This window comes from Meleagris gallopavo, chromosome 20, assembly GCF_905368555.1.
Source record: "Meleagris gallopavo chromosome 20, MGAL_WU_HG_1.1, whole genome shotgun sequence".
Lineage (NCBI taxonomy): Eukaryota > Metazoa > Chordata > Aves > Galliformes > Phasianidae > Meleagris > Meleagris gallopavo.
In genome coordinates, this window is record NC_139423.1 from 4,336,744 (window position 1) to 4,349,754 (window position 13,011).

Genomic DNA, 13,011 nt, shown 5'->3' on the forward strand with positions numbered 1-13,011 from the left:
GACACGTGGGCGGCGGCCGCGGCCAATGAGCTGCCGGGCGCGGGGAGCGGCGGCCAATGAGAAAGGGGAAGGGGCGGGCTCAGTGCGGGGGGCGGGGCTAATGCCGGAGCGTGCGGGGCCGGAGGTGCCGGGCGTGGGGAGGGGGCGGGCAGGGGGGCTGGGGGGGAACGGGGAACGGGGTCGGGAATAGGAGGGGGAGGGGGACAGAACCGAGCTGGGGGGTGCTGGGGAGATGGAGAAGAGGCTGAGCCGTTGGGGGGAGCGGTAAAGAGGGCTCCCCTACCACCGGAGCCCTGCCCTGGGGGGCGCTGCACTGCCCACCTTCTGCTACGGGTGAGATTCGGTCGCTGAGCGCTCTGCCCCCTCACCCTGAAGCCCCTCAACCCCCGCAGGCCGCTCTCCGTTCCTCACGGCGATGGCCTCGCTCAGTCTATCCGAGTTGCTGGACGCGGCCATCGGGACGCCCGAAGTCGGGGCCGTCAACTTCACGGCGCTGCACAGCCTGCTGCGAGCCATGCTGCAGCACCTGGGAATGCAGCACCTCCCGGCCGCGGGGCGGGCAGCCGCACCCGGGGAGCATCCCGAGCAGCGGGGCACTGCGAGCAGCTCCGCGGCCCCTGATGTGCTGAAGGAGGAGGGCAAAGGAAAGGATAGCGATGACTTCAGGGGCTCCGAGGTAAAGGTTTTGCAGGGTGCTGTTCTGTAGGTTGGTTTTTGCTGGTCTCAAACCACGGTTTGATGCAGCCGGGCACTCAGAGGCCCCCAGCACAGCTGTGGGGTTCCCCACCTCCTCTCCCTTCCAGGCTGTGCCCCTCTCCCAGGACCTCCTCGAGGAGCTCGGTGGGATGAAGGCAGCGCAGTCCCAAATGGGAGAGGACCTGCGGATGATTAAGGGGATGCTGGGCCTGGTGAGTCGCCCCCATCACCTCCATCCATCCCTACCCCGCCCCACAGAACCCCACTGCTGAACCCGTGCTCGTTCTCCACCCGGTTGGGCTGTGGTTGAGGACACCCAGCCTGAATCCCTTTGGGGAGGTCCCATTAAATCCCTGCTCTGTGCTGCCTTCTCAGGAGGACGGCCAGGACACCACAGCACAGCAGTGGGGCCGCCGTGATGGAGTGGGGACGGACAGTGATGTGGGACGGCCACGAAAGCACCTCGAGCCCGTGCTGGTAGGAGTGGATGTACCAGGGCACACGGCACAGTGCTCCCCAGGTCCCCAGTCACAGTGGCTCCTCATGTTCCCACCCCCAGGCTCAGCCTGCCCACAAACTGTCTTCCCATGGTTTCTTCTTCCCAGGGAGCTGACAGGGACCGACTTTCATCCACCGAATCCTCTGAGTCTGATGATGGCACCCAACAAGAGGATGGCCTGAGGAGACCCGCAGGGGGACCGGGGACACAGTCTGTGCCCATGGCTGGCAGAGAGACTGCAGGAACACAGCCTGACTCCCTGGGGGCACAAGCAGGGATGAGGAGGGCATCACAGACTCCTGAGAAGTGGGCAGGCACTGCCTTAGACCAAGCAGGGACATCTGGTGCCACTGCCACCACCCCAGGGACACAGCCAGGGTCCCCTGGCACCCAGGTCACCACTCCAGGGATGCAGCCGGGGTCCCCTGGTGCACAGATCACTACCCCGGGGACACAGCCAGGGTCCCCTGGCACCCAGATCACTACCCCGGGGACACAGCCCCCTGGCACCCAGATCACTACCCCGGGGACACAGCCCCCTGGCACCTTGGGGACACAGCCAGCACCCCTGTGGTCCCAAGGAGGAGCAGCGGGGGCTCAGCCAGCCCCTCCCAGCACAGCACCCCACACTCAGACCGTCCCTTCCGAAGCCACCCCCGGTGCCATGGGGACAGGGGTGGATGATGTACGCTCCAAGGGCAGAGATGAAGCTTTGCAGCTCTTATCACCCACTGCTCTGGGAGCTGAGACGTCCCCTGGCATCGACACCAGCTCCGCATCCCCTGCACGAGGGCTGGCAGTGCCTGAGGTCTCTGGCCATGACGTGGGGACAGCGGAGGCTCTCAAGCAGCTCAGCCACCTCTGCAGTGCCCTGGAGGAGCGGGTGGCCCAGCTGGAGGCCACAAAGTCAGACCGCACCGAACTGGAGGAGCTGCGTCTGCCTTTCCTGGAGGGAGGTGAGAACCTGTTGGGCCCTACAGGTGGTGGTGATGGGGGTCTGGGGGCTCAGCCCAGTGGGTTGCGTTCTCTGCATTGAACTGGAGGGGGTTTCTCAATGGGAACACCTGGAGGTGAGGTTTGGTTACAGCTGGAGCCAGACCCTGATGGCATCATATCCCTCCAGGCCAGGAGAGCATCGCCAGCGTGCTGACCGACCTCCAGCACCGCGTGTCTGCACTGCAGGGCATGGCCAGCGACCTGCATGGAGAGAAGGAGAAGGTGAGCGGGCAGCAGTGCTGGGGTGGGCAGGGAGAGGTCACCAAAGGACCCACACACATGGACCACGTGCTACTGCTGTTCCCAGATCAAGCAGCTGCAGGACGCCTTCGGGAAGCTGGGGGTGATGGGGGCCGATGGGAAAGTGGACGGCAGCCTGCAGCTGGGGTAAGAAAATGGGAGAGGGTCTGCTGCTCCCGAGAGCAGGACAGTTTGGGGGTGAGGGCCAGGAGGGGGTTCCATCCATGCGCCCATCCTGCTGGCTAGGTCTGTGCTGCAGGAAATGAGGAGGGAGCTGAAGGAGCTTAAGGAGAAGCAGGATGCAGCCAAAGCCACGCTGGAGCAGCTGGTGGCCGACACTGCCAACCGCCTGCAGGAGCAGGTGGGGATGTGAAGAGGGGACACGGGGCCGTCCTTGTAGGGACGACTCTCGGGGCCATCACAGCACCCCTCTCCCTTACAGCTGGACGAGCTGCGCTCCGTGCTGGGCAGCACCACGCCGGCCACGCAGCCCCCCAGCAGCGCAGAGCAGGATGAGGCCCCGTGCCCGGTGTGCAGCACGGATGTGGGGGCACAGCTGGGGCGGCTGCTGCAGCGCTACGAGCAGCTCCAGGAGTTGGTGGAGTCGGTGTCAGCACGGCAGGCGGCGGGCAAGGCGGGCAGGCAGCGGGTGGGCAGGGAGCAGGTAGGGGAGTGCTGCACCCCACCCCGGGTTTGCTTTGGGGCAAGTTTGGGTTTGATGTCGCAGCCTCCAGCCCAATAACCTGTGTCTGCTCTGCGTGGCTCCCGTCGTGCATCCCGCACACGGCGCTGGGCTGCTGTCTTCCTCCCCAAAGCAGGACGAGGAGCTGCTGAAGCACATCCAGGCTGCCGTCACTCAGGTGCAAGGGGACTGCGAGAAGCTCAGCTCTGTCACTGGGAACCTCATGGATGACCGCCACCAGAGGCAGAGGGACATTGAGGTGGGGCTTGAAGCATCCTGCAGGCAGCCCCACTGCTTGTAGCCCTACAGAATCACAGAGGTGAAGGGGAGCAGGGGAGGAGGCTGTGAGCGGGGCCGTTCTGTGTTTGCAGGCTCTGTTCCAGTCCCTGGAAAGGCTGGAGAAGGAGAAGGTGGACAAGGAGGAGCTTGTGCTGGAGATCGATGTGGTAAGATGTCAGAGCATCTCCGTGCTTTGCAGTGTGGGAAGGGAGAGTGGCAGGGCCAGGACCTCATGGTGCTCTGCTATCTCCCCATCCCAGAAAGCCGACAGAGCCGCCCTGGCCGGCAAAGTCAGCTGTGCCCAGTTTGATGCAGCCATGGAACAGCTGAATGGAATGATCGGGGAGATGCTGAGCAAGGTGACGGGGCAGGAGCAGGACTGGCACCAGGTCCAGCAGAAGCTCATTGAGGAGCTGGACTCCAAGGTACAGGGAGGGTCGTCCCCCCCGCAGAAGGAGCGGGCACAGTTGGGGTTTGAGCAACCCGCTGAGCACGGTCACCCCTCCTGCCTTTCCCCGTCCCTCCTGCCTCCTTCTGGTGGCACTGATGGGGACACGAAGGCTCTGTGCCCACCCCCAGTTGGATCGCTTGGAGTTGGCCCCGCTGCGGCAGCAGCTGGAGGAGCGCTGGAGGAGCATCCTGAAGCAGCTCAAGGAGAAAACACCGCGGGTGGAGGCTGATGATGCTGCCGGGATTCGGAAGTGGGTGCACTGGGGACAGCTGGGGGGAATGCTCTCCATTTGGGGATGGAATTTGTGCCTTTTTCTGCCTGTTTTCTTTTTTCCTGCACACAGCTCTGTGTGCCTCCTTGCTGCACCGAGGAGCTTGGGGCAGGGATTTAACACAGGATCACGGCATGAGGCCCTTAAATTTACCATGCTTGCTGTCAGACAGACCCACGGCACAGACAGGGTTTCCATTGCCCCTTTGCTGGTTTCCTTGGGATTCAGGTGGCAGAACTTGTCCCAAGCTCCTAGAGACGGGAGAGATGCATGCAATACATGGACCCACGGGACTCGTGGCACCCCGAGTGCCCCCTTTTGCAGCCACATTCCCAGGCGGGACCCCAAGAGCCCATCCCTTCTGCAGCACCCGATGCTGCCACCGACCCCTGATCTCCCTGCAGGCAGCTGCTGGCCCATTTCCACTGCGTGTCCTGCGACCGACCCCTGCACATGCTGGTGCCTGGACCGTGAGTTCGGATGCTCCCTGGGTTCGGGTGGGTGCTGGAGGTGGGACCCTGCCCTGTGTTGTCCTGCCTGGCTCTGAGCTGGCAGCAGGGCATGCGGTCACCCCCCGGGTGGGGGCACACACCTGCAGGACACCGGGGGATGGCCGCAGAGCAGCGTGGCTCATTGCCCCCCATCACCCTCTCTCTATCCTCCAGGCACATCGTGACCATTCCACCACTGCCACCGCTGCCTTCCCGCGTCACCGTGCGTCCCCGTGCCACCTTCCAGCCGGAGCAAGGCCACAGGTGGGGGACAAGGGGACAAGGGGATCATTCGTGGCACAGAGGTGGTCTCAGCCCTGAGCATCCACCCGCACCCCGCAGGGAGCAGGGAGCCCAGTGTGGGTTCCTGCAGGTGCCGCGGCGCTGCGGGGGGCAGCACACCGTCACCCACCCACTGCAGCGCTGCCCACGACCCCCACACCTCCCACCCTACGGCCCCACGCCGCCACAACCCCACGGCAGCATCACCAAGGAGGTAGGAAATGGGACGTCCGTGGAGGTGGAGATTTGGGGTCTCATGGAGGGAGGGATCTGGGACCACTAAGGAAGGAGGGATGTGGGATCACCGAGGGGGCAGGGATCTGAGGCTGAGCAACTCTGGGAGCATCAGCGTGCCTCAGTTTCCCCAGGGAGAGCTGTACATGGGCAGATTGAGGGGGGAAGTTGCATCCACATGGGCGTTTCACCCACCTCTCTCTACCATTGTGCTCCATAAATACTTCTTGTAGCTCACGGACAGCTGCAGGCTGCCCTGGGGAGATGTCTGATGGGTTTTGGCATTCTCTGCTGGGGATGCTCTGGGAGCTCTGGGTCAGCTGGGAGCACGGTCCCCACGGTGCTGGGGGGCTCCTGCCTGAGCTGTGCAGCCAGCACTGGCACTGCTCCCTGTTCTCCTTCCCAGCACGGCGAGACGGAGCTGCTGGGCCAGGATGGGCACATCTACAAGGGCCGGTTGGAAGCTCAGCTGCCTGCCCTCGCAGGGAAGGAGGGTACAGCTGGGGTGTGGGGTAATCCTGCTGACCCTAAATCTGCAATGGGGGGACCCCAACCGCTCTCATGTCCCCCCTCCTCTGGTCTCTCCTCCAGGCTCAGCGAGGAATAAGCCCAAGCTGTCCCCCAGGCACTGGGGTGCTCAGGACACAAACTTCCTGCCCGCGCGGCCCCAGAGCGCCCTGTCCTCACTCAGCCAGCCAAGTATGGCCCTGGGACATCGGGGTGGGGAGGGCACTGAGGTGTCCTACAGCAAGTTGGGGGGATGGGAGGGTTTGTGTTCACAGCTTGGCGGGGTGGGATGGGGGATTGGGGTGTGGGCAGAACGGGAGGGTGAAGACTTGCATGGAACAGGATGGGTCCTGGACCCAGTGCCCATCCTGACCCCAAAGCCAAGGCCTTCAAGTGGCTGCATTAACCCTGTGCTCCCCCCAGGCACCCCCAGGCTGCTGGAGCAGCGCCCAATGTCATCCCACGGCCGCCTGCCCCACCTCCGGCCGCCGCAGGGCAGAGAAGAAAGCCCCACAGCTGAGAGAGGAGGGGGAACCCCGTCTGAAACCCACCCATGGGCACCGGGTGGACCCATGGGCTGCAGCCAGTAGCAATAAAGAGCGGTGGATGAGAGGCATCTGCATAGTCAGGGTAGGAATGGGGTTGGTTTTGCCTTCAGCATCCCTCTTCTGTTTGTATGGACACCTCGTCCTTCACTACCTCCAGCCTCCCATCCATTCATCCTTCTATCTATTCATCCACCTAACCACCCATCCATCCACCCATCCATCCCCACTCCTCGCTGCCCATGCAGGTTATGGGGCTGGCCCTCACACCCCTCCAATTGGCACCCAGTGCGGATGCAGGGGGACACAGGGCTGGGATTTTCCCATCATACACACGCAGCATCCCTTATCCCGAGCCCCAAAGGGGTGAATACCCTGAATACCCACACAGGGCATCCCCTGCCCCACCTGCTCCCAGTGCAGGAGCTGAGAATCCATGTCCCTGGGACTCCTTGTCCCTGCCTCGCCACGTTGGAACCCAACAGTCCATTTACTTAAATCACATTTTACAAGGCCCTCATTTACTGTTGCACTGGATTGCAGCTGCTCTGTGCTGCTCTGACCTCCCGGGACGTGTTTGTTTGGGGTCTGTTTTCCATTGGGGAAGGGGAGTGACATTATGAAGGCAGGAGGGTGGGGGAGGCACCAACAAATGGGTCTGGGGTTCCACGGTGCAAAAAGAGGGGAAACTCAGAGCAAAGCCCATCAGCAGGTTAAGGCTCAGCTGGGACACATTGCTGAGCTCAGCCCCCCCACCCCATCAGTACCCACTCACACTGCTGGTCCCATAGGCACCAGCATCCCTTCAGCCCCAGTGCTGCTGCGCTCACAGCAGGTAAGCAGACCTGGGTGGACTTTGCTTTTCCTTTGTGGAGCATCCCTGTCCCTACCTGTGCGTCCCCAGACCCGCTGCATCCCAGGTTTAGGGGGGGTTTTCTCATTGCATGCTGAGCTGGGGGTTGAGTTGGAAAGGAATCCCAAGGTTGGGGCTGTGGTTGGAAGGACGCTGGTGTTCCCCCAGCAAAGAGAAGAGGCAGGGACAGCTGCTGTTAAAAAAGTGATTATTATTATTTTTTTTTAATTCTTTTTAAATTAATAAAAAACCTTCGAGTTGTTTTCTGTTGGTTGTTTTTTTTTGTTGTTTTTTTTTAGTCTTTTTGTCTATTTTTTTTTCCTTTTCTTTTTTTAAGCAAGATTTTATTTGAAAACTAAAAAAACAAAACAAAACAAAACAAAAAAAAACAAAAACCCAAACCCAACCCATCCTTCCTCCCCCCAATTCACCCCCCAACCCCCCCCTTTCTCCCCACTGCCTCCACCAGGAAGGGCCCATGAGCAGTGGTTGTGGGGATGGGGGAGCATCACCTCGTTACATCACAGCCCCTCACCTTCTGAAATCACAGCACCCCGCTCCCCAGCTGGGATGAGGGATGGGGGAGGGGGGGCTGTGCAAGAAGCTGGGCTGATCCCAAAAGCCAGAGATGCGCTTTGCTCTCAGCACCCCGAGCTGGGGGGGGGGGGGTCACAGGGGGGCTGTCCCAACAGGACCGGGTGCAGGTAGCTGTCTCCATCCCTTTGGATTCGTATCTTCCCCCCCACCCTCCCCATTCCCTTGCATTGCCGGGGGTTGCACCCTCTGCTCGGTTCTCTCTGGATTTATATACATTAGATATATTTATATATTATAGTTATATATTTAAAATAAAAAATTAGGGGGAGAAAAGACCAGCAAGCAACTTGCGTGGGCCTTCCCGGCAGCGTCCCCAACCCCCCCCACCTCCCCACCACCCCCCCACCACCCCAAAAAGTAACCAACAAAGGATAAAACCTAGAAAATGATTCCAGTGCGTTTCTCAGGAAGCCCCCCCTGCTGCAAACGCCCTGGCCCTGTTTCTCCCCCTCCCCCCTCCCTTATCTTTGGCCATCCATTGTGGCCATGGCTTTCTGTGGGGGGGCGGCGGGGGGGGGTGCAGGGGGCCAGGAGGGCTGCGGGTGGTGCAGGTGGTGATGGAGGCTGTGGGCTGTGGGTGAGGAGGGGGGCAGCCAGGAGGGCTGTTGGCTGGGGGGTGAAGAGGCCCAGAAGGGACTGAAACTGCCCGGGGGGGAGCAGGCCATGGAGGTGATGGGGCTGTTGCTGCTCTGGAGGTTTTCGGAGGTTCGCAGCTTGGAGAACATGGCGAGAGCATCCGGGAAGTTGGGCGGAGTGGCCGGCGTGTTGCTTGGGGTGCACATCTGTGGGGAGAGGAGACACTGGGCGTCAGGTCCCCGTGGGTCACTTTGGGACCCTAAGGGTTGTTTGTGGTCCCCGTGGGCAGTTTTGGGTGCCCACGGGGTTTGCAGGGGTCATACAGCCCCACCAGTGGGTGTCAAAGCACTACGGGGGACCCCATCATGTGAGGGATGCTCAGAGCTCAGCGCAGTGCTGGGGTCCCCACGCAATGCTCGTGCTCTGGGTGAGACCCCACAGGGCTCAGGGTTTGTGCTGGTCACAGTTCTGCGTTGGTTCAGGATTGGGGTTCCTGATCCCAAAGCTGGGAATCTGTCTTGGGGAGGTTCAGCCCCACTGCTCCCGTTCAGTCGGATGCTGACAGGGAGGAGTGGGATGTGTGAGTGCCCAGCACCACCTCCACGCCAGCACTGTGCTGGTAGCACCAAGGTTCAGCAGTTTTATTAACTGCACCTTTTAGGGTATTTTCCTCCACATTACGCTGCAAAGTCAGCACTGCCCTGGCTGTAAGTTCCTATAAGTTCCCTCACCAACACACAGCCAGCTTTGCCAACCCAGCAAAGAAGGGACTCGCTGCAGCCCCTGCAAATAACCCTCACTGTGCTGTGCAACCAGGACTGGGCACGCTTGGCAGCAGCTCATACAACCCAAAATAGCCCAGCGGGTGTTCTCCCCTTTCAGAAGGGGCTGGGAGCACTGGTGGCATACAGACAGCCCCCAGCAATGAGGTGGGGGTTCTCCTCACTCTGCCACTTCCCAAAGCCATCAGCGTGGGCACAAACCCAAGTGAACGGGGGTCCCTGCAGGACCCAGCTGTTCCTGCTGCAGCTCCTTCCCTGGAGTGCAGAGCAAAACAAAGGAGGGCCCCGAGATTCTCAGTACCACCCGGAGCTTCTGTATATCTGGCTAAATTTAGCAGGGGCTGTGCTGAGCCAGGGAGAGGAGAAACACCCACAGGGGAGTGCGTGAGGCTGCAAAAGTCACACACCCAAAACCAGGGGAAGGAAAGTGCAGAGAAACTTCTCCTTGTCCACCTTAGTTATGGGGGCAGGGTGCCCATCCTGAGGCCCCTTCCCCTTTATCTGGGTTGCTCTGAGCACAGCGTTGGGGTTTGATCTGTGGGGTCTCCAGGAGGAAATCTGTTGGGGTTCAGTGCTCTGATGAAAGCTGTAGGGTGCACAGATGGGAGCGCCTGCGTGGGGTTTTGTCCTGAGGGGTCCGAGTGCCCGCACCCCACATGGAGATGCGGCACTCAGTGCTGGGATGGAGCAGAGCAGAGCCAGCAGAGGGGTCCAGCGGTGCTCCTCCCGCAGCCTGAAGATGCTGCTACCAATTTGGGGTCAGGAAGATCTTCTAGCAGGAAGCACAGCACCATGTGCTTCCAGCAGCGCTGCGGTGCTCCCAGACCAGCTGCAGATGCCACCTGTGCTGTTGCTATAGCAGAGGATGGGGATATGCTTAGGCTGTGCTGGGCTGCTCCAGAACTGGGTCCTTGTCCCAGACGCTCCTGTTCAGGCTCACTTGTGTCCTCGGTACGTAAGGGACCTTGTGCCCCAAATGGCACCTGGGGTGACCAGGTGCAGAGGGGTAGACGCAGCTTAGGCTTTGTGGGGTGTTTGCACAATTAATTAAACAAAAGAAAGAAGAAGAAGAAAAAAAAGTGGTGTAATGATTTGCCTTCTTCCTCCAGTATCGTTATTTTAGGGAGCTGTTGGCTGTCGTGGATCACAGAGCCCCTTGTTGTACCCCACCGTGAGTAGGGCTGCTCAGAGCCAGAAGTGGGGAAAGCAGCAAGAAATGCCAAAAATGCAACACGGCAGGATCCAGCGAGCACCATCTCCTTGTTCTGCACTGGTGTCAGCAGCAGAGCCCCATGTGAGGACATAGTGGGTTTGGGGGAGCTCTGAATCCCATAAGTGCTGTGTGGGGTGGGAGCAGAACGTGGGCCCTTTTCTGGAGCAATGGACGCAGCATTGCTGCCTGTTTTGCATGGTGCTTCCCGCAGCCTCCCAGGGCCGGTGGGGCAGAATGGCTGCACTGAGCACTACTTTTTAGGGTGATTTTTCGTTTGGTGAGTCCTGCAAGGCCCGAAGCAGCTCCGCCTGCCTCCCCTCCCCAACTCTAAATGGGGTTTTTTAAGGAGGGGGGGCAGCTCCGGTGCGGGGTTTGACCTTCCCTCTGCCACCAGATGGAAACACGGGGATGAGGCACGGCTAGCAGCTGCTGGGGGGCTCTGTGGGACCCCCCACGCTCTGAATATAGGAGAAAATCACAGTGGGAGCCACCCCAGCCTGAGCAAAGGGGGGAAGGGGGGGGGTAAACCCAGAGGTGCAGACCGTGAGGCCCAGACTGCGGCCTGCTGAGCGCCTACGGGACGGCCTCGACGGACAGAAACGGGACAAAGCAGCAGAACCCAGCCCCGCTCAGCCCCAAAAACAAAAAGGGGAAGAAAACAGACGATCAGATGTGTCCCCATCCTGGCGTGAGGGGAGCGGGGCCGCGGCCTTCCGCGCGGCACAGCCGCTTCCTGGCAGACATCTTAGCTCGTGGTGTTTACATTCGCCGGCTGCGTGCTGCCGGTGGCACAGCAACATGGTGGCGGGGCTGACAGCGAGAGCTGGGATGGGATGGGGGGGGGGTTGTGGGGGATGGTTGGGGGCTGGGGGGGTTGTTATGGGGTGTATGGGGCTATGGGAGGGGGGGGCTTACCATCTGGTGGTGGTGGTGGCTGTTGGGAATGTTGGTCTCCTGGAAAAAGGCGCTCAGGGCGGTCTGTGGGGGCACAGGGCGTGCGTCAGGAGAGACAAAAAGCCCCAAAGGTGGAGGAGAGCCCCAAAAGGGGCAAAGGGATCCCCCCACACCGCCTCTCTGACCTCCTCAATGCTCACAGGACCTCAGTCCCTCGCTGACCCCCCCGGCTGCCAGGCCCACGCTCCCTAAACCCACTCGGATCCAACCCCCCCCTCCCCTTCGTGGGGTCCCTTTGCCCCTTTTTACACCCCTTCCCTCCCCCCCCACTAATGGGTTGTGCCCCCCCGCGGCCAGGCCGGCGGATCCGGTTACGGCCCGGGTATAAATAGGGTACAAATAGGGGCAGCTCGAAGCGGGATCTCCCCCCCCACTCCAAACACCCCTTGGGGGTCACTGGGGGGGCCCGTCCCCTCCCCCCCCTTTGGCCAAACCCAGCGCCTGTGCGTGGGCCGCGGCCCCGTTCTGCGGCACCGGGGAAAGGGGGGGGGAGGGGGGGAGAAGGGAGCACGGGGGTATAGGGCCGGCGGAAAGGGGGGGTTCCGAAGGGGGGGTGCCCGTACCTCGAACTGCCAATGGGCCGCCTGCAGCAGCTGCTTGGCCTGATCGGCGGCGCAGCCGGCCGCCAGCACGAACTGGTTGATCATCACCTGGTGCCGCAGCTCCTCCATGTTCACCGACATGGCGGGGCCGGCCCAACCCGGGGGGGCGGGGGGGGTGGCAGGGGGGACCCCCGCCGTGGGTGCCCGGAGCGCGCCCCGCGCCGCGCCGACACCGCGCGGGGTGGGGGTGGGGAGCGGCGGCGGCACCGGGACCGGGGTTGGGGGGTGGGCGGGGCGGAAGCGAAGCCACGCCCCCTCCTCCCCGCGCGCCGATTGGTCGCCTCCGCGCCTCCCGCCCCGACGGGCGTTGGGTTCGAATCTTCCAGCTGCTCCGCCGCTACGCCCCGCCCATCCGCTCGTTCATTGGTCGCCGCTTGTGTTTTGGCTGCAGACGGCGCTGCCGTTGGTCGTCGGTCTACGCGGAGGCGGGGCGATGGGGGAAAGGTGAGAAGCGCTCGCTGATTGGTCGCTTTCGTTAGGCGTTTGTGACGTCACGTTCATTGAGCACGTTCATTGAGTGGCGCTGCGGGGGGTCCCGGCGGAGCCTCGGGCTGCAAACGGCGCCGTGCGTCCGGGGCTTCAAAGCACGGCCGGACCCCGCGGCTCTGCCCGGTGCCATCCTCATCATAGCGTCAGAGACAGCCCGGGATGGTGCAGAGATATTCGGGTGCGAAGGGCGCTTGGAAGGTTTTCGTTTAAAAAAAAAAAAAAAAAAAAAAAAAGTGAGGAAAAATAAAAGCTGGAAAGAGGCTTTGGAGATTGGGGTGCGACCGCGGCCAGTGAGCAAAGGGAGGAGGGGGTGGGTTATGGGCAGGGGTGGGAGATGGGCAGGGGTAGGATTTGGACAGGCGTGAGGGTGGGGTGGGATAAGGATAAGGACAGGGATGGGGATGGGGTTGGGTGAGATGGGGTGGAGCAGGATGGGATGGGAACTGGTGCAGGTGATGCCTGCAGACCCGTGGAGGCTGCTTTTCCCTCCCCATATGCTCCCTGCTCCTTTGAGGGCAGCAGATGAGCAGCAGCTCTGGTGCCGGAGTTGAGCCCTGAGAGAGAGCTGTGGTCACACACAGCCCTGGGAGGAGGAGGCAGCTTACTGGTGGTATTTACAGGTGCCCTTTGGGGTTTAACACTGCTTTCTCTTTGTGCATCGGATTTTGTCCCCTCTTCCCCGCGTTGTTGCGGTTTATCGGGGCTGTCTGTGTGCCTGGGGCTGATATGGATGGAGCAGAGCAGAAGGGAAGCGGAGCTCGGCCCCGAGCTG

At 61.6% G+C, this 13,011-nt stretch overlaps 2 protein-coding genes across 14 annotated transcripts; one reads left to right on the plus strand and one right to left on the minus strand.

The window, feature by feature from the left end:
* The first annotated feature begins 38 nt into the window (after positions 1–38).
* QRICH2 (glutamine rich 2) lies at positions 39–7,292 on the plus strand. 13 transcript variants are annotated; one of them, XR_014887466.1, is made up of 20 exons: positions 39–124; positions 393–676; positions 804–908; positions 1,072–1,173; positions 1,302–2,151; positions 2,319–2,413; positions 2,499–2,578; positions 2,678–2,792; positions 2,874–3,095; positions 3,247–3,372; positions 3,485–3,559; positions 3,653–3,817; positions 3,972–4,093; positions 4,519–4,584; positions 4,780–4,869; positions 4,979–5,101; positions 5,528–5,615; positions 5,713–5,820; positions 6,052–6,885; positions 7,009–7,292. XR_014887466.1 is itself a non-coding variant. In XM_085240299.1 (19 exons), the coding sequence occupies exons 2-19, from the start codon at positions 416–418 to the stop codon at positions 6,541–6,543; spliced, it is 3,285 nt and encodes a 1,094-aa protein (XP_085096425.1). In that variant the 5' UTR covers positions 39–124; positions 393–415; the 3' UTR covers positions 6,544–7,292. The 13 variants fall into 13 exon arrangements, 6 of the variants coding, with proteins under 6 accessions (XP_085096425.1, XP_085096426.1, XP_085096427.1 ...); XM_085240299.1 differs by having other exon boundaries at positions 6,052–7,292; XM_085240300.1 differs by having other exon boundaries at positions 3,250–3,372; positions 6,052–7,292.
* UBALD2 (UBA like domain containing 2) lies at positions 7,221–11,881 on the minus strand. The gene is made up of 3 exons (XM_085240308.1): positions 11,712–11,881; positions 11,110–11,172; positions 7,221–8,405 (listed from the first exon to the last, which is right to left on the minus strand). Exons 1-3 carry the CDS (start codon positions 11,829–11,831, stop codon positions 8,085–8,087), a joined length of 504 nt encoding a protein of 167 aa, XP_085096434.1. The 5' UTR covers positions 11,832–11,881; the 3' UTR covers positions 7,221–8,084.
* Positions 11,882–13,011: the final 1,130 nt, after the last annotated feature.

Bases quoted from the DNA above. Each gene is read 5' to 3' on its own strand.
- QRICH2 (XM_085240299.1), top strand. From the start codon at position 416: ATGGCCTCGCTCAGTCTATCCGAGTTGCTGGACGCGGCCATCGGGACG. The intron at 2,579-2,677 runs GTAAGAAAATGG...CCTGCTGGCTAG, and splicing joins GACGGCAGCCTGCAGCTGGG to GTCTGTGCTGCAGGAAATGA. The intron at 4,094-4,518 runs GTGGGTGCACTG...ATCTCCCTGCAG, and splicing joins GATGCTGCCGGGATTCGGAA to GCAGCTGCTGGCCCATTTCC.
- UBALD2 (XM_085240308.1), bottom strand. From the start codon at position 11,831: ATGTCGGTGAACATGGAGGAGCTGCGGCACCAGGTGATGATCAACCAG. The intron at 11,173-11,711 runs GTACGGGCACCC...GTGCCCCCACAG, and splicing joins CGGCCCATTGGCAGTTCGAG to ACCGCCCTGAGCGCCTTTTT. The intron at 8,406-11,109 runs GTAAGCCCCCCC...CTCTCCCCACAG, and splicing joins GCCACCACCACCACCAGATG to ATGTGCACCCCAAGCAACAC.